Here is a 16,095-nt window from a genome sequence, read left to right on the forward strand (position 1 = left end):
AATTTCCATACATCTTCGTGTGAAATTTTGTATTCAATCTACTACAGGACAGTCTTGCCGGTTGTCGGTGGTGGAGGGACTGTTCCGGTAACTGGAGTTGAATGCTGCGAAGTGGAATAAGAACTAGTCGGAATTCGTATCGCCGTTTCGCTGATGGTAATGTTGTTCCGTGTCAGTTTATAAAATTTTGCATTTCCTTTATCTTTTTACGGTGCTGCTGTGGGTATTGTGTACGCAGATAAATGATAGGATCAGGGTTGCCAATGACAGAATGTGTATTAGTTAAGCGTCATCAATAAACAATCAAAAAAGAGAATATAAGTTTTCATAAGAGTGATTTGGTTCTATTTGGAAATACAGTCTTATCATTTTAATACATGTCGTAATCTAATTTCCGCTATAAGATTACCATTCAATGGATATAGTACCGTACAGCTTCGAATGCAGTCAACCCTGACTAAGCGCTAGAAAGGAGACAGTTGACGACGAAAATGGACGAATAAAGAATACTTTCCATTTAAAGCAATAATATGAAAGTCGGCGCACACATTGGCACTTACAACCGTAACCGCACGTACGCGCCAAAGCCACCATCCGTGCGGAGATTGGTGTGCAAGCCACGGGTATTTGCATGGGAAGCTATACCGGCAGAATCCCGGAAAGGGAGGTTCATGTTGAATTGAGTTGTTGTGACTGCATGCGCTTGGCACTGGTCGGATGATTGTATCTGGGTTAACTGTCGAAACAATTGAGAGTGGATGAGACAGTGTGTGTGCTAGAGCCGCCGCCGTCGTAATTTCGTTATGCCACTTCAATACAAGTTTGAAGGAAAGTAACTGGATCAAGTGATTACGACACAACCGCAACCATACAGGAGAAATCCATAACGGGGATTGACAATTCTAAAGGGGTTTCCTACAAAACTCAAATTGTTGTTTGGTAAAGGCATTTAACTGGCATTATCCTAACCTAAATACCAAATCCAAAGGGTGCGTTTTTTCCTAACCCCAGCAGTTCAGTCAAATCAGAACAGTTACAAAAAATGACACATCTTAATTTGACTTCACATTGGCATTGTTCCCGTGACAACTTCGGAAGAAGCCAAATCCCAATCAACGACACTCCTGCCAGCCACATTGCCACTGTGTATAGTAAATCGTGACCACATAAGCAGAAAACGGCAACCGTTTCCAATTAATTCACTATCTCACTTTGTTTGCTCTTTTTTTTGTCTCCCTTTCGTTCGACAGATTCGAGATACATAATTTACAATTTAAATCCGACAGCATAACACGACGACTGAGCATAGATGGACCACATCCGGGTAATTGGTTTGCCGTGGCATTCATCAGCTGGACTGATCCCAACAACGAACGTATTGAACAGCAAGGTAAGCATGTTTCTCCTAGTGTATGATATAATTTTATTCAATCGAATTGCTAAGTTCTCTGATTCGGGGAGATGTTATAACACAGATCGCACGCACTGTACATCCACGATGTTCTGTTCAATCTGGTCGCTTTTGGAATGTGATTTGCTTGCCTCTTCAAAGATTCACAAAATATTTTTATCTGTGGTGAACCAAACAAAATAAAATTGCCAAAAATTGGTTCCTGCTTCCAAATCGCAAACGGTGACTATTGTGAGAGTTTATCTTTCCTTACAATCATTTTTTTCACCAACAACTAACCATTTTTTCCACTAACAACTAACAGCTTTCTCAAAAATATTTGATGATGCTCAAGTATCTGAAACCTAAACCGTGGATTTTAACCATGGTAGCGATGCTCATGTGCTTCATGCAAGACCATTTCACATTACTCGCATTATTAATGCACGCTAATACTGGCATTTTTCTAATTCGAGGTAGTCCTTCAAAAGTATACTATGACGATCCCAGAAAACCGACATTGTGATCTATCCGTCCCACTGAGACGTCCTTCGAAACACTCGGGCCGCTTCAAAACACTTGTGCTGACTTCAGTCTATTGTCGGGTAATCATTGTGTTCTCTGATGTATAATAATGGATTCAGCCAAACATGTACTCGAAGTGCGCTTGCGTTCGTATTTCTAGCCCTGAATAAGTATGTGCGGGATCCAGCGGCAGGATATCTATAACGTCTATAACTCATAAAAAGTAACACATGTAACGCTTTGTAACGCCTATAGCTTACATAAAAGTAACGCACGTAACGCTTAGTAGCGCTCAAAACTTTTGAAAAGTAACGCATGTAACGCTTGTAAATGAGTAATGCTTACAACGCTTCGTAACGTCATAACTCACAAAAACATAACGCATGTAACGCTTCGTAACGCCTATAATTTACTAAAAAGTAACGCATGTAACGTTTTGTAACGCCAATGACTCACAAGATAGTAACGCATGTAACATTTCGTAACGCCTATAACTCACGAAAACGTAACGCTTCGTAACGCAAATAACTTAAACAAGTAACGCATGTAACACTTCGTAACACCTATAACATACAAACAAGTAACGCATCGCAACGCCTATAACTTATAAAACAGTAACGTTTGTAACACATCGTAACGCCTATGATTCACAAAACCGTGACGTATGTGACGCTTCTTAATGCCTATAACATACAATAAAGCAGAGGTTTATATGAGCCCATTTTGCGCATGAAAATGTGAATCAAGATTTCCGATTGTGAATCAAAAAACCGAACACCGTGAACTAAAAAATTGGGTAACAGAACTACAATTGCGATTATGTTTTAAATTTTGGGGGAATGAACTTGAAGACCTTTTTAAATTCTAAGTAAAACCAAAATTTATCTTATCAAAAATCATTCATTCCAAAATTCATTATAATATCTACAATAAAAATGTAATATGAAAAAATAACAATGACTACTTTTATTTACTGTGAATCAAAAAATTTGCTTATTTCCACCCCTGCAATAAAGTAACGCATGTAACGCTCCGTAACGTTGATAATTTAACGCATGTAACACTTCGTAACACGGCCTATAACATACAAAAAAGTAACGCTTGTAACGTTTCGTAATGCCTATAACGCTTCGTGACGCCTGTGACTCATAAAAAAGTAACGCATGTAACGCATCGTAACGTCTATAATTTACTATAAAGTAACGCGTGTAACGCTTCGTAAAGTCTATAACTTACTAAAATGTAACGTATGTAACGTTTCGCAACGCCTATAACTTACAAAAAAGTAACGCATGTAACGTTTCGTTACGCCTATGATTCACAAAATAGTAACGAATGTAACCCTTCGTAACGCCTATGACTTCCGATTTTTGATAACAGAGGAAAACTTAATTTTTCGAGGGAATTCATTCTTAGCTATTTTTTAGAACAATTTTTTATGGTTTTGTTTTTCTTTATTCACATTGTCTTTTTTTCAAGACTTTGTCTTAAATAACAGAAGACGAAGTTCCATTACTATCAAAATGTTAATACACAACACCATACGCCTAATAACTGATTGTGAAAAGATTTAGTGTTGCATCTTAAGGAGAGTATCGAAAATAAGCTATCCAAAATTGATCCTTTATTGTACGAAGTTCTACATTTATAGTTCCGGTAGTGTAAAAAATGGTTGACTTTAAACCTCAGGAACATATCGCTTGCCATACCAGTACCTTTCGACCAAATTTCTCCACTTGATTCGACCTGTCCACATCGCTCACATCCTTTCGAACGACGACAGTAAAGTATCGTGAACCTGGAAGGGTTTTTGAGTTCTCCTTTAAATAAGTCTCATCGTGCGTCAAAACGCTTGCATCCGGACACTTCAAAAGACGCGAATACAATTTCCGGGCCCTTCTTGCTGCTCGCTTCTTCTGTCCTACACTTTTTTTTTCGAGATTTTCTGCTTCTGGTAGGTCTGCAGGTGATTTCGCTCCTGCTTTTTTGGCCAAATCACGTAACTATTATATTGTATTGCATTGATTTGTTCTTCATGATTAGAGATACCACTTTCTGGTCCAGTTTCGGGTTGGAAGAACCTTGTTTTCTACCTCTTCCTGGTAGCTCATACAAAGAATAGTGTTCCCCAAACTAATTAATGATGAGTTCCAAACCGCTTCGCCAATTTTCGCATAGTAATACCCTTTTCACTTAGCCATGTGTCCAGAACCTTAATTTTCACTTCCTTTTCAATGCGCGACATTTTGAAAACGCAGAACTTCAACCGCACAAACAAGTAAACAAACAAAAGCTGACAGCCAAACGCACAGCATGCTGTGATCTGAGCATAAAAAATCATCACAAATACATGCGTACAACACAAATGTATGTGGATAGCTTATTCTCGATACACTCCTCACGTTGTGAAACACATCGTAAATCAGGGATTCCTAAAGTGGTCCATGTCGACCACGTGGGGTAAAAATTGATTTAATGGAAAAGTCATTCCGGGGGTCGCCGAGATCTAAAAATCGAGTCCTTCCAACTGACACGAATTTATATTCGATAATTTTATGTACGTACGTGAAGTAACCTGGCAGTTTAACTTGAACCGATTAGCAGATACAAGCTTTGATTTTTACTCTTAGACAATGGCATCGGAGCGCAACGTGTTTGCTTTGTAATGATCAAGTGACAAAATTGGCCTTTCGATAAACTGTATTGCATACTGTAAAAAGGCTCTCTTTTAATATTCGCGACACTACACATTTACATCCGTAAGGGTGGAGCTAACGAAAAAGCAAAATATAACTAAAAAGGAAATTGTTTCTTGTTCAATATGAAAAAAATCAGAATCGGTTTGTCGATAGAAATGTATTGATGCATCGAGTTTTCATCCATTCTTTCACAATGTGGATTAACATTGAAAGCCTTAACGTAACGTTTGGCTATCAGGATCTTTTGCCCAAAATAGTTCGGGAGCCCCTGAGATAAATTGTTGAATATTTTCAGTAGCTCACATTCTGTGAACCATTTTTTTCCATTTTCTTGTCCCGATTAGTAATAACACTGCTAATATTCTTGAATTGTTTATACATGCTCAAAAAGTATCAAGCTTATGTATTTTCTAACTTTCTAAGCATTAGCACTTATCGCTTATCCTAAGTTTGGAAACTGTGATTTAAATCAGTACCTAAAGCAGATTGGAGAAAAGATCAATGAATGCAATCTTAAAATTAAAAAATGTGACAAAAGTTACTGCAGAGAAGCTCCCCGAATTAGAGCAAACTACGGTTTTAGGTTACATCTTTGAGGTTGGTCGTTCTCTCATCTGTTTTTCGTGTTTAATACTTAAAAAAATAAATCAAGCTATACTGAAGAAAGAATGGAAAATGTCGAATCTAGTCGTAGAGAAAATTTTACTGTCTTGACTGACTTGACAGTTCTCAGCACTTTTCTGCGTATTAGACACAGTATTTACTTCGTTTGAAATATCTTCAGGTACTCCCTAGAAAGCCATTATTTTTTTTTGTTTGCTTTGAATTGACGTAAATTTGATTAGTTTTTTTGTAAAAACGAAGAAGTTACAACTAATACAATTACTCAGCATTTACACAACTTGAAGTTCTTGTTAATCAATAGTTAATTAAACACCAGGATACGATTTTTTAGGTCTCCAAAGGTTACTTGGTTTTTCTTTCCTAATATTCAGAGTGTGATATCCTCTTCGTAAGGAGTAATTGTTGTGGTAACCTAAGTTTGAATATGAATATCACAGTTGTCTGATTGTTTTAAAATAAGGACAGTTCTCTGTTGAATGGTCATGCTGGTGCTAGTGTCTACTGTCATGAAGTAAATTTATAGCAATCTCATTCAATATGTGAATACCGTACTGTATTCGAAGTAGAAATCTTCACGATTCTGTGTGATGCATCAAATTGAAATCTGAGAATGTCAAAAAATCTGTCATAAAAGCATCACAAGAGAAGGGCGGTCTCTAAATCTAATTTATAAGCATATTTATATTATTATTATCTTTTGGCGTGGGTTCGATCGGCACATTGAGTTTGGCGACTACTCGTAAACACAACATTTCGAACACTCAACACTGCCGTTTGATACAACTCGGATTCAACTAGTGCGACACCCAATTTTCAACCTATAAAATTAAAAACACATTCCCGCTTACCACTTAATGGAAAAACTACCATTACAATCATGTTTTCTCTATTTCAGGTTTGGCTCCATCATGCGAGACGCTGCTGATGTCAGAAATGTCCGTGACAAACATCACACCGACTATCCTGAACTCGCAGAGTTCCCACCGCGATACGCTCGGCACCAACCAGACCGAACCACGGAGCTACAAGTTTTTCATCCCGGACGGTGTTGCGGTGGTCACTTGGAGACTACAAATCACTAAAGCTTGTAACGATTGCAACGATGTCAGCTTCTTCGTCCAAGCACACTCACCGCCCACCCACAAAGACTACCTAGAAAATGCCATCTTCTGTCCTAACCAAACGGGAACCGTTAGCATAGATTTTTATCCACAGGAAGGAGTCTGGCACTATGTCGATCTAGATTTTCTTGCGGGAAACGAAGGTCATGTGAACCGTTCGTCAACCAATGGCAGTAATCGTAGTGATGTAAATGTGATGGAATTAGACTATGAAATAGAAATGGAATTCAAATCGGTCGAGGACGATCATTCCAGGGAAGTACTAAACATTCCAAGAACGGAAACGAACAAACCGACGGTAGAGAAAACCCTCGTACGCAGAGCTTTCGATCAATATCCGCTACTCCGTCAAACGTATCGGGAATTTTTCATGTTCGACTACGATCTTTTGCCAGATATCAACGGTACCGTTCCACTGACGTTGAATCTTAGCGCGGATACACCAGCGTTGATGAAATTCGACGTAAACGATGTCTACGATATCGGAGGAACTCTAAGCTTTGCGATCGCCATGCGACAAGATATGAAAAGTGCGTTAATCGATGCACATCAAGCCAACAGCAATGACCATGTTGGAGTGGTTGCTGAAAAGCTAATCGATGTTCAGGAAGATTTCGTTGAGGAGGTTACTACAACAACGACAACCAGCACGACTAGCATACCAGCCCTGGGAGGAGCCAAGGAGTCTAACCGGACCAATCAAACGGTGATCGTATGTATGCGCCTTGGTGAACCTGGAGTACCAACCTGGCCGGATAAGTGTACCTATTCGCGGCATACCTTCCCACCAGTTATCATTATAAATAATACGGATTCAGAGGCCAATACCGGATTGGTTCATATTCCGTTTCCGGAACCCGGTAGATGGTTCGTAACGATGGGAATCTTCTGTCAGGGAACCGAAACAGCAGCTAGAGTTACCATAATCGATAGTGTAAAAGAATTTATTAAAAAGTATCGGGAAGTTTTGTTGGACATGCGACATCCGTGTTCTTGTGCGGAATCAGCCAAATTCTATCGGAAATGTTTGGAAGAAGAAGGGTGTTTGACTAGCCTGAACGAAACAGAAACGCTTAAGATCAAGGAGTGTATCATGGATGCTAAGTGTACGGAACATTCAGATGACATGGCGAGAAAGTTCGAAGTACATCATAAGTATGCTACAGAGCAAAGTGTAGCTGCGGATGGCGCATGTAACGGAAGCGTAGTGTTCACAATATCATCTAGCCCCTGTGTTGCTGGTAGATGCGGCCAATTTGGTCGTTGCTATCATTACATGTCGGGAGGATTCGTTTTTTCGACGTGCCTATGCTTGAGGAATTACCGCGGCTGGGATTGTACAGAAGATTCGCAGGTTCCGTCCAGTGCATCGATTCTGCTAGCTTCACTGATGCTAACTTTATCCAATCTACTGTTTCTACCTAGTATTTTCTTCGCTATTAAACGAGGCTACTACACAGAATCGATCATCTACTTCTTTGCCATGTTCTTCTCAACGTTCTATCATGCTTGCGATTCGGGCGAAGAACAGTTTAGTTTCTGTCTCGTGAAGATTGGTGTCCTGCAATTCTGTGATTTTTACTGTGGTCTGCTAGCCATCTGGGTTACGCTGATAGCAATGTCCAATGTGAGAAGCCAGTTTGTCTCACTATTACACATGTTGGGTGCTATTCTACTGGCCTTTGGAACTGAGCTAAATAAGCAGTCCTTGTGGGTGTTCCTAGCTCCAGCTTTGACAGGAATCTGTTTGATCTCCGTCAGTTGGGGTCTTCGCTGTCGTAAGACAAGGAAATGTTTTCCATCTCGGGGATACCTAGCCTTCTTTCTTCCGGTGGGCAGTGTCCTCGTCATGGTCGGTCTTATTTGTTACGCATTTTTGCAAACCAAACAAAACTACCACATCGTCCATTCGATCTGGCACATGGTGATGGCACTGAGTATCCTTTGTCTGCTTCCGAACCGAAATACGTTTCAACCAAAATGCTAGCATACGGTTATGATCTATCTGCTCAACTCCTCCTCGCAATCGTCCAACTCAATGTCCACAGCGACGACCTCGGGTACGACGCCCCCGGTAGCACCGAATACGACTTCAAGTGAGCAAATCTCCATCCATGCTGATCCTCGGGGTGACATATTCCGCATAACCGCCGCAGCAGGCGAAACGGGAACGGCGACGAATACTGCTACCGCACAAAACGGCACTGATCAGGCGGGCTCAAATCAACGGAGAAGATCTGAAATGGAAATCACTCCATCAGTATCATTCGTGAATAATCTTACCGAGACGACTCAGATCAGTGCCAGCAACAGTATGACACTGTCATCCACCTATTCGTCGTTGGCTTCCACAACGATGACGGCCAGAGATGTGGGCAGATAGGTTTTCTCCGGCAGGATAGTGTTTTATTGAGAATATCGGATCAAATGAGGAGTTTTCACAGTGTATTTCCAAAATTGACAAAGAAATTTTTAAATTCCAATATGAACTTTGAGTTAGCTGTCTGCTATAGCCAACTACTGCATGTTATCTAGAGATATAATGGGTAAAATTTACCCAAAGAAAGTCATATTTTTATGGGTAAAATTACTGGTTATTTTTTGACACAAAATAGACACTTTTTTTAAATTCGTTTTCAATCAAAACATTCTCGTCCCAATCGCACAATCCTTTCGTTATTTCTTATTGAAGATTCCTTTTAAAGTTGGATTTCTGGTGCAATTCCTCAACCACCGATTTTTCTTGGACGAGCACAGCTGCCAAAAAAAAGTTGAACATTTCAACGAAAAAAATAGTTTTACTTCTGAGCATTTTCAAATATTCACGTAACTGGCAACTCTGCTCACGAAATTGACGGGCAAAAACGGAACAAAGCAAAAAAATAATCAGATTTTTGTGTTGTCATGCAAAGACGTCAACGTTCTGTCAGATTGAAGTTATTGCACTTATGATCACACTTTTGCTTCAGCACAATTTCTTACAGTGCAGTTCGATTTGGTGTGAATTATTTGGGTTTAATTATTATACAGAGAGTGTAAAAAAATCTCAAGAAAAACTTGATTGACAAAATTTTCTCATATTATGTACTTGACGAATAATATAAAAAAAACAGAAGTGACTTTTTAAAATGATCTGAGACTTGCTCTTTTTACCTTAAATTTTTCCAAGAGTCTGAAAATAACTGTCGAACTGTCAAAAACAACCATACTCTCGAGCAGGATTATTCCAGGCAATGTAGTAACTAACTACTGAACTGACAGATTTTAACCAAAAATTCGCAAAATAGAAATGGTTCACTGCCTAAGTTGAAAGCCGAAGTTAAACCATTTACGACTCCAACTACTATCCATACGTTGACATAAAACGAAAACGCAAATTAAAATTTGGGACAATCTAAGTAATGTATTTTTTCCGTTCAATATGGGAAAAATTTATAAAATTTTGCACAATGCTTGCCCATATTTTCACATGGGTTATGCTTACCTGATCATCAAGCTGTAACAAGTTTATAACAAAAAGCCGTTTTCGTAGCTGATGATGTAAGTCTGGTCTCGTTAGTAGTTTAAATATCAGAATTTCCTAACAAGTATCAAAACGAGAAATAGTATCCATACGATATGTCGATCGGGTACGGATTGGTTCGAGAATCTGTCAGATTAAAGTGAAAAAAAACTTAATTGTCATTTCGCTTTCTCCTAATTGCTGTCCAATTTTGCACGTGTTCGTGCTGATTACTACCCGCTTGCATTTGCCTGGCAGATTTCTCCCCAGATACCTGGCAGCGTTAGTCACAAGGGTTTGCCGGAATGCTGGCAGAATTCCGACAGGAATCTAGCAACAATTCAACAGCCGTTTCCGGTAGAGAATTTCGCCTAGCGGTTATTAACGGTTCTTTTTCAGCCGGGTTTTGCCATACAAGACTGTCAGGACCGTTTTGAATCTGTTTTTCATTTTTTTTCATTAGAAGTTTAAATGAAGGGCAATAACGCAGCTTTTGCACTACCTAACATGATATGCAAAGCTTCCTCTTCCAACATACCAGTATTTTCATTTCCTTTACCTGGTCTCAAGACTCGTTTTCATTTTTGGATTTACATGCAGGATTGGCGAATATCAAATGAAGTCGAACAGAGAAAAGAAGGAAGAGCGATCTTGCAAGACGTGGTGTGACGAGTGAACGACGCAATTTCGGCTGCAAAATTTTGACAGCTGCCAGAATCTTGACATTCTTCTGCCGGCTGCCAGAATTTCTCACGAGCAAGTAGTTGTCATTATCATTTTCTCTAGATGGAGTGTGAAGAAATGGCGTAAGCCGCCGGATGTTCTTCAACTTTGATCGTTGTATGATAAATGATTTATTTATTGTTGTTGTGTCGAAAGATTTTGCATTAAAATTATTTTTTCTTCTGAGAAAATCAATTTTGTGATTATTTACTAAATTTCTGACAGAACCTCCCTTGTCATTACTAGTGATTGATTGATAGCTGAAATTATTCGCGGTCGGTGTTATATTTCCAAACAAAAATCAAAGGATATTTTACACACAAAAATCACTTTTGCCAGCCCAACATGTATCATTCTTTACACTGTCCCATAAATATATACGCAAACATGCAACACAAAATCGCTATACGTGCCTTTGCCATTCACAAAAGAGGGATTGAAGACCATGAACTAACCTTAAACTCTTCATGGCAGCTCCAAAAAATGTCCACATCAACCGCAAAAAAAACTGTATAACTATTGCTTATACAGTCATTGTCCGATATCAAGTCCTGCAAGCTGGCAAATAATGAAAATCCCATCTTTGATTTTCGAATATGGCAAAACAAGTTTTTATTCTTTCAAGAAACATGTTAATTATAGAGAATTGACAAACGTCACCAAAACTAACAAATTTTACGTAATTGGATCTGAGCTCGGGTCTCAAACCCACAAAAACTTTATCTCTCCTGGGAGGCAAACGAGGCCACAAATGACCACAAGATCAACACGACTATAATCAACCGCTGAATATAATACTCTGTCATCTGAATAGAGTGGCTAATCTAGACTTATACAGGGTGACTGATAGTATGTTTTTTTTTGCTACGGATTCACTGACGATAATGCAGCAGCTGTCAGGAAACTTTGGACACTTCCCGTTTGCATACGCTGGATACTTTCGGTTAAGTTTCCTTGTGAATACAAAAGCACGCACGAGAAAGAATTCGTTGAGGGAAATAAATCTTGAAGAAATGTACACTTGTCGGAGTTTTGAATAAAATTACTTCTTCGTAGGGTAAGGGTACCAATAATCAGTGATAATAAAAGTGAGATTATATCTGTTTGAAATATTCAAAACGACGAACGTAACAATGAGAGATTCTCTTTGTTTACTTTCTCTTCCGATTATTACGGTATTCTTAGCAATGCTTCTCTCCAATTATTTACCGGTAATAATAACCAAAGCTATCATCTTTCAATCTGCACTGAGGAAATTACCGAAAAATGCAGGAATATTTCGCAATAATCGAAAGAGAAATTTTTGATTTTTGAACTACTTGAATTTGACAGATGGAACGTTATTATGAAACATTTGCTAAATTGTTCACAACATTACTGAAGTTATAACAAATCACCAATGGCGTATTTCAAGTGTTCCAATGTTTGTTAAATCTCTATTTTGATTTTTATTGCCCAGCTAGAAACATGACGGAAACTGTAAAACTGTTGGGGTTGAAGAGCTGTCAAATTTTCTCTATGTGAAACTGGGGTTAGCAATTGGGAGAACGCAGTTTTGAATCCTGTTATGTTTTTTGCCAATGTTTTTTTACACATTTTCCGAAAGTTTTTCGTTTCATCAGTTTTGTCAAGAATAAAAACATCATTAAATTTCCACTACCAGAAAATAAAAGTAAAAATGAAGTCTTTGATAGAGAAGTAATCTTTGCGTTTTGATGGAATGGTAACGTCAAAGTGATGACCGACATGATTTACATAGTTCGGAAAACACCGTTTTTGAACAACAAATCAAACCTATTGAAGAACTGTCAACTTTTCAGATACAATGAAGGTATTTATATAGAGATTTACTCCATTTGATCCGGATCAAGTCGCACTATTTCTCAATACTGCGCAAACTGCACTCGAATCTGTCATGTTTATTTTAATTCATTTGACAGGTCAGGACTGGGCCAGAAGCAACAAAATTTCGAGTATTCTCGCGATACCATCATTTCTAGAGAATTGAGAAATACGTTTGCTTAAGTTCAATGACTAGAATTCCATGATAATGAACAACATTTTGTCATTCATTGTTACATTCATATACGTCAAACTTTACAACACTAGTCTTCGCTGGGTGAAGACCTCGAATTTGAATCGTGTCTACATTTTGAGTCTCTGCGTAAGTGTATGGGTGTTTATGTGTGTACTTGTGTTTGGATATATGATTCAACCCGGATAGTAATAATTTTAAGGAGAGCGTTTCAGCGAGGAAGGAACAATCGAGCATTGAATATATCTAATTAAATGTTGTAGCTCAATATTTCTGAATGTAAATCGATCCTACAAGCAAATAAATTGCGGCAACTAAACCCATTCAGTAATCGGTGGAAATGTCAGGTTATTTGTGAAATTGATCGCAAACCGAATAGCTAAATATACCTGTCGCATGGAACGAATCATTCCACACTGAAGTAAAGTGATTGAAATGGAAACAACTACATTGTGATCTATTCTATAAGTAAAAGGAAACCGAACAAACTATAAATGTTAGATATCTGGCACCAAACCTAAGAATTGCACTTGAATACACACGAAAATAAAAGCTCAATGATGTTCTCGCACCCCAAACTCAATGGTTTAATTTTCTGGTTCTAAGCAACTGTGATTGTCGTCACAAATTAGATTAAAAAAATAATAACACAAGCTAACCACAATTGTTGCAGCCAGTCTGTTTTATTTTACAATTTTGCCGCCTGAACGTTCAAATATCGGTAGCATCAGTGAACTGGATAGAAAAACCAAAAAACAAAACAGATTCAAATCGATTAGTATTTATGGTGGAACAAATTAATGACATATTGAAGATACTATCACTAATGGAAAAGTAATACAAAACCGTATTACTATATAGGTGAACTTTTTACTGTATGCGCAAAAGATGAAAAAGATGCACTCGCCGTGTCTGTCTATCGATAGGGGAATTGTAACATTAGTAGGGAAAACACAGAATATAACAGTGGAAAAAAACTGATTTGTAAATGGAAACAGTATATGGTAAACGATGTAGGAATAAAGAATGGCATTTTTATAAATAAAAATTCTAAAAAGGCTCTTCCGTGACTATATCACAGATTCCCTTACTATATCAAAGCCGAAAGCCTGGAAGTGATGTTTTGTTATTCCCCATAAGAAAATTTCGACAATGTCTCCGTAATACGAAGGAGGCATTCGCCCCGGGCACAACATTTGAAGGGGGCGCAAAGTCATCTTTGGAACCTTTTTGCGGGTTTCCGGATTTTGTTTCACCTTTTTTTTTTGCTCTCCGAAGATCTTTGCGGATTTCCGGATTTTTGTGTTTTGCTCACTAATTCAACGATGAGGGCGGCAAAACTCTTATTTTGCCTCGGGCGCCAAATTTCCTCGGTACGCCACTGCCATCATCCTACAACTTTTAAGACCTGAATTTCGAAAGAATTCTAAGATCAAATTGAACAATTTCGTTACTTTTTTAAGTCGTCGGTTATTTGACTGTTTGTACATTTTTAACAGATTTCTCCCCAGATACTTGGCAACGTCTGACAGAAGGTTTTGCCGAAATGCTGGCAGAACTCTAGCAAAAGTCTGGAAACAATGCAACAACCGTTTCCGACAGAGAATTTCACCTAGCGGTTATGAACGGTTCTCTCTCTGCCGAATTCTTGTCGGATACAAGACTAACAGAACCGTTTTGAATCGGTTGTACATTTTAGCGCCTTTGGTTTATTTTTTCCATTAGAAGTGTAAATAAAAGGAAATAACATTACTTTTGCACTACCAAATATGGTATGCAGCACTTCGTCTCAAATAACCAGTACTTTTATCTCATCTACCTGGTCTCAAGACTCGCTTTCATTTTTGGATGTACGTGCAGGATTGACGAATACCAAATGAAGTTGAACAGAAGAAAAAACGATCTTGCAGGACGTGCCGTGGCGAGTGATTGACGTAATTTCGCCTGCAAAACTTTGAAAGCTGCCGGAATCTTGTCAGGCTTCTGCCGGTTGCCAGAATTTCTCATGAGCGGCTTCTCTTCTACACTGAAAATAATTTGCATAGTAGCATCACGAACAAAGTATTTAAACTATCACTACATCTATACACTGCAACTAACTCATAAAATGAGTGTAAAAACTGTTGATAATTAGTGGAAAACATGCCATCACTAAACATCTTTGAAGCTCTGAAGTATTTGGATTCATGGTAAATTAAAAACATTATTCTACCATGGACCCAAACAGTAAAGCGGCTCTTACACGATCATTAAAAGAGCCATTACTAAAAATTAGTGTCATTTTAATAAGCATGTAATGAGGAATTCTACATACAAATTTGATATGTCATTACTTTAGTAATCATTGAAAATGACATTATTGATTCTCGTGTAAGGGCCGCTTAAAGTTTGTACACGCGAAAAAATTTGGTTGAAATTTTGAGGCTGCTTATTACGTATATTGTCAACGAAAGTTACAACTTTATAACAATCAAACCTACGCAGTTCGAAATAATCTTGTGATTTTACATCTTATAAGATGCACATAAATGGAGCGTCGAATTTTGCGCAAATTTATGTGCAAGCACATATAAAATTTTGTGAAATGAAAATTACATGTCTTGAAATCGAATGAAATAAAAAACAAAAGACCGATAGCCACAGCGCAACTTGAACCAAGAACCAACAGATCACATAGCACTCCAGTCAATCGACTGAGCCACAGAAGCATATATCTGCTTAATGAATAATTGATACATATAAACTCTTACAGCGCCTCTTGGTAGCCAAGTGCAAATTACACTAGGCGCCAGTAAAATTCTTCACGAATGGAATATGGCGTCATTTGACAAGTTAAGTTGTTATGAATCGTATCGTTTGTAGAATTATGTCACCTGTAAAATACATAAAAAAAAGCGACAAAAAAGCCCTGTGTATAAAAATTATCTTGCCTCGTTTCAAACATTTCCATCAACGAACAGGAAAAAGTTAACCATCATGCATTAGAAAGATCTTTTCAGGTATATTTCTATTATTCAAAAATCGCTTCAGTTTTTTGTTTGTTTTGTGCAACAGAAGAGACATAGAAATTAAGTCAAAGCAAACCAACTTAATTGTGGTTTAAGGAATATGTAGAGCAAGCTATAATTCGTGCAGGAAGTGTGGCAACTAGTGATCGAGAAATTTTGACATCTGGTAAATGTTACAATCGCACGTACAATTATACTGTACATTCAATCGGGTTACGAAATATAACACAAATCATAATAAAATGACAATCTAACACAAATAGATTCATCGTACGATGCCTATCAAAATTGAGCCCATCATTGACGCGCTGATAACGAAGACTTCTCCTGCAGGAGGTTTGATTATGTAAATCGTTTGCGCTGGAACTGGAACTGATTCAGGGTAGTTTCATAAAACAAAAACTTTTCACGAAACTGTGTTGGTTTCGCATCAAACCTGATATAAAAACCAGCTTCGAAACTGACTCG

General features: G+C 38.1%; 1 protein-coding gene across 2 annotated transcripts in view; it reads left to right on the forward strand.

Annotated features, from left to right (window-relative positions):
- LOC131438855 (uncharacterized) overlaps window positions 1-13,667 on the forward strand; it is a 244,737-nt gene extending 231,070 nt beyond the window's left edge. For both annotated transcript variants that reach the window (XM_058609193.1, XM_058609201.1), the window contains 2 exons: window positions 1,251-1,390; window positions 6,134-13,667. In XM_058609193.1, the coding sequence (XP_058465176.1) occupies window positions 1,251-1,390; window positions 6,134-8,346 (2,353 nt within the window). In that variant the 3' untranslated portion in view covers window positions 8,347-13,667. The remainder of the gene's footprint in view (window positions 1-1,250; window positions 1,391-6,133) is intronic.
- Window positions 13,668-16,095: the final 2,428 nt, after the last annotated feature.

Source organism: Malaya genurostris, chromosome 1 (genome assembly GCF_030247185.1).
Source record: "Malaya genurostris strain Urasoe2022 chromosome 1, Malgen_1.1, whole genome shotgun sequence".
Taxonomy (NCBI): Eukaryota; Metazoa; Arthropoda; class Insecta; order Diptera; family Culicidae; genus Malaya; species Malaya genurostris.